Below are 2449 nucleotides of genomic sequence, written 5' to 3' on the forward strand. Positions count from 1 at the left end.
TATGACTGGATCTTGATCAGGGTAGGGGAAGTTGTTATTTTGTTTTAGCGTTTCATTTATTTTACTGGTTTTGTTCGTTGAAGAATTATAAAGTAAAAAGTTAATTATGTTTGTTACAATTTAGTCATCATTTAAAAATGTGATCTCAAGTAATCTTAATTACAATTCGAAATTACTCTTACGATTTATTAAATAAATGCATGATGTTATTTAGTTTTATTTGTATCTAGAATCCCACATTGTAAATATAATAAGTATACTTTGTAGAATGAGTCCTATAATTACTTGAAAAACTAACAATATTTTATTTGTTGACAGTTGAATTGGACTCCAATTTAGAACTAGAAGTACTTGCCCAATATGAGGAACATTTAGTGGAACAACTAGAAGAAGTGGAACCGGAAGAAATAGTAGAAATGGATGAAGAAGGCGAAGATGTCGCTCTATTCGTGCAATCTCGCAAAGGACACACGATACTTCAATATGGCGGCCATAGATACAGAAAGGCGTACAGGTCTAAACATGGCATTAGATGGAACTGTTCCACAGACAAAGGATGCCCGGCGTTCCTTTATCTGAATGACAATGATGAAATCATCATGTCCAATAAGATTCACCGGCACAGCCTACCGTTCAATGAGAATATTGACACGGATCAAACTGGTACGTATTATCTCAATATTGAATAGCATCTCATTTACCTATGTACAACTGTAGAGTAAACTTGCACATTGTCTTGTCTACCATGCTGAACATTGTCGGACTTTAAAATTTTAGAACACAGTTGTTCATATAGTTCTGTAATTTCTAGTCACTAATGAATGAATGGTACCTAGGCAATGTTGAGAATGTTAACGGCGAAGATGAAAATATAATTGAATAAGAGCTAAAGATGAAAAGATAATTTCGAATATTTTATTCACAGATACTGCAGTCGTCATCACATCTCGTAAAGGCAAGGAGATGCTTCTCTTCCGCCAATACACCTACCGTCGGCAATACACCAAACCCAACAGGACACGATGGGTGTGCTCCACGCTCAAGAACTGCAGGGCTTGTGTCTTCACAGATGACGATAACTTCATCACTTCAGCTTTTGAAGAGCACTGCCATAATCCCCCTAAATATTACCTTAAACCGGATCATGTTCTAGGAGCTATTAGGGAGCCCCTTGTTGATAGTTAGATTAGTAGTAGTAGTATTAGATAGGTTAATTTTATTAAATGTTTATTCTTTGGACGCCTGAAGTCATCGTGAGTAGTCTTGGCTACGCACAGAAATTCGATAAGCGTTATGGCGTACGCTGTTATTGTAACCTTTATACATTTAAGTAAAATTAATGTTGACTCGCTTCCTCCTGTACTGTGAGCGTGTGAGGTGTGAGCAGCGGTTTTGTAATTAGATGACGTAGGGCGTTCAAAGTACTAAGAAAAATCTGGTTATTTACCGACTAAAATAACTGTTGTATTTAATTCTCAACATATTCCTAACGCGCGAATTATACAGAGACGGCGTAAGATGAAGGCGCGGCGCAGGCTTCCTACATTTTGTATGTAAACGTTTTAAAGCGGTATCATGCCTGCGCCGCGCCCTCTAATTAATATTTATGTATAATTTGCGCCACATAGTTAACATTTTGTCGAGTGTAGGTTACTCGACAAAATATAATTGAACCCTAGGGCCCCATAGAATCACGTCAAATTGACATTGAGGTTTTAGCTTGTAGCTAAGACTCCTTACGATTTGGTTACAAGCGTCATTGTCAAAGTTCTATGGAGCCTGGATTATTTGACAATTGAAAAAAATACTTAATTTTATTTTCTAGTTGTAAGCCGTGCTTGAAATGCAGTTATTAATTTTATGAATTTTCGTATGTAAGATATTTTAAACTGTATAATCTTGTTACCCGAGGTGTAATATTATACAATGTATGGTGTTTGGTTTAAATTAAGGGGGCATAAGTAGGTATGAGGATTTATTTTGGAAATGTCATCGAAAGTTAAAATCAAAGAATGGACCTACTAAATGAATGTCTCTTTCGTGTAGTTTTTTACTAATGCAAAATTAAGTAATTTGTGTCTTTTCTTTTTTAATAAAATGCAAAATATGTTTACCAAATAATTCATAATTGTCTTAAATATCTTAATATAATTTACAACAGCCAAAAACTTCTTCTTTTCTTTGCCTTTAAGGTATTTTAACAGACAGCAAAACTATTAGCTTAGCAACCCTGCATACAAATGTGGTTGCAGGGCAGACAAGCAGTAGCTTTGCCGACTGTACGTAAATGTCAGGTTTATGACTTATCCAGGCAATAAACAAACTAAATTCTGATTTGAACTGAACTCCGACTACAATGCAACTAAAGTATGTACGGGTTAACTTCGATAATCGTAATTATTTGACAGGTTGGGTTTGACATTTAAACTTAGGTATTAACTGACATCCT

The 2449-nt window shown here is 35.3% G+C and overlaps 1 protein-coding gene across 1 annotated transcript; it reads left to right on the forward strand.

Annotated features, from left to right (window-relative positions):
• Positions 1-295: 295 nt before the first annotated feature.
• On the forward strand, positions 296-2168 carry LOC134799835 (uncharacterized). Its single transcript, XM_063772237.1, has 2 exons — positions 296-663; positions 926-2168. Exons 1-2 carry the CDS (start codon positions 417-419, stop codon positions 1183-1185), a joined length of 507 nt encoding a protein of 168 aa, XP_063628307.1. The 5' UTR covers positions 296-416; the 3' UTR covers positions 1186-2168.
• The last annotated feature ends 281 nt before the right edge of the window (positions 2169-2449 follow it).

This window comes from Cydia splendana, chromosome 2, assembly GCF_910591565.1.
Source record: "Cydia splendana chromosome 2, ilCydSple1.2, whole genome shotgun sequence".
Classification (NCBI taxonomy): Eukaryota; Metazoa; Arthropoda; class Insecta; order Lepidoptera; family Tortricidae; genus Cydia; species Cydia splendana.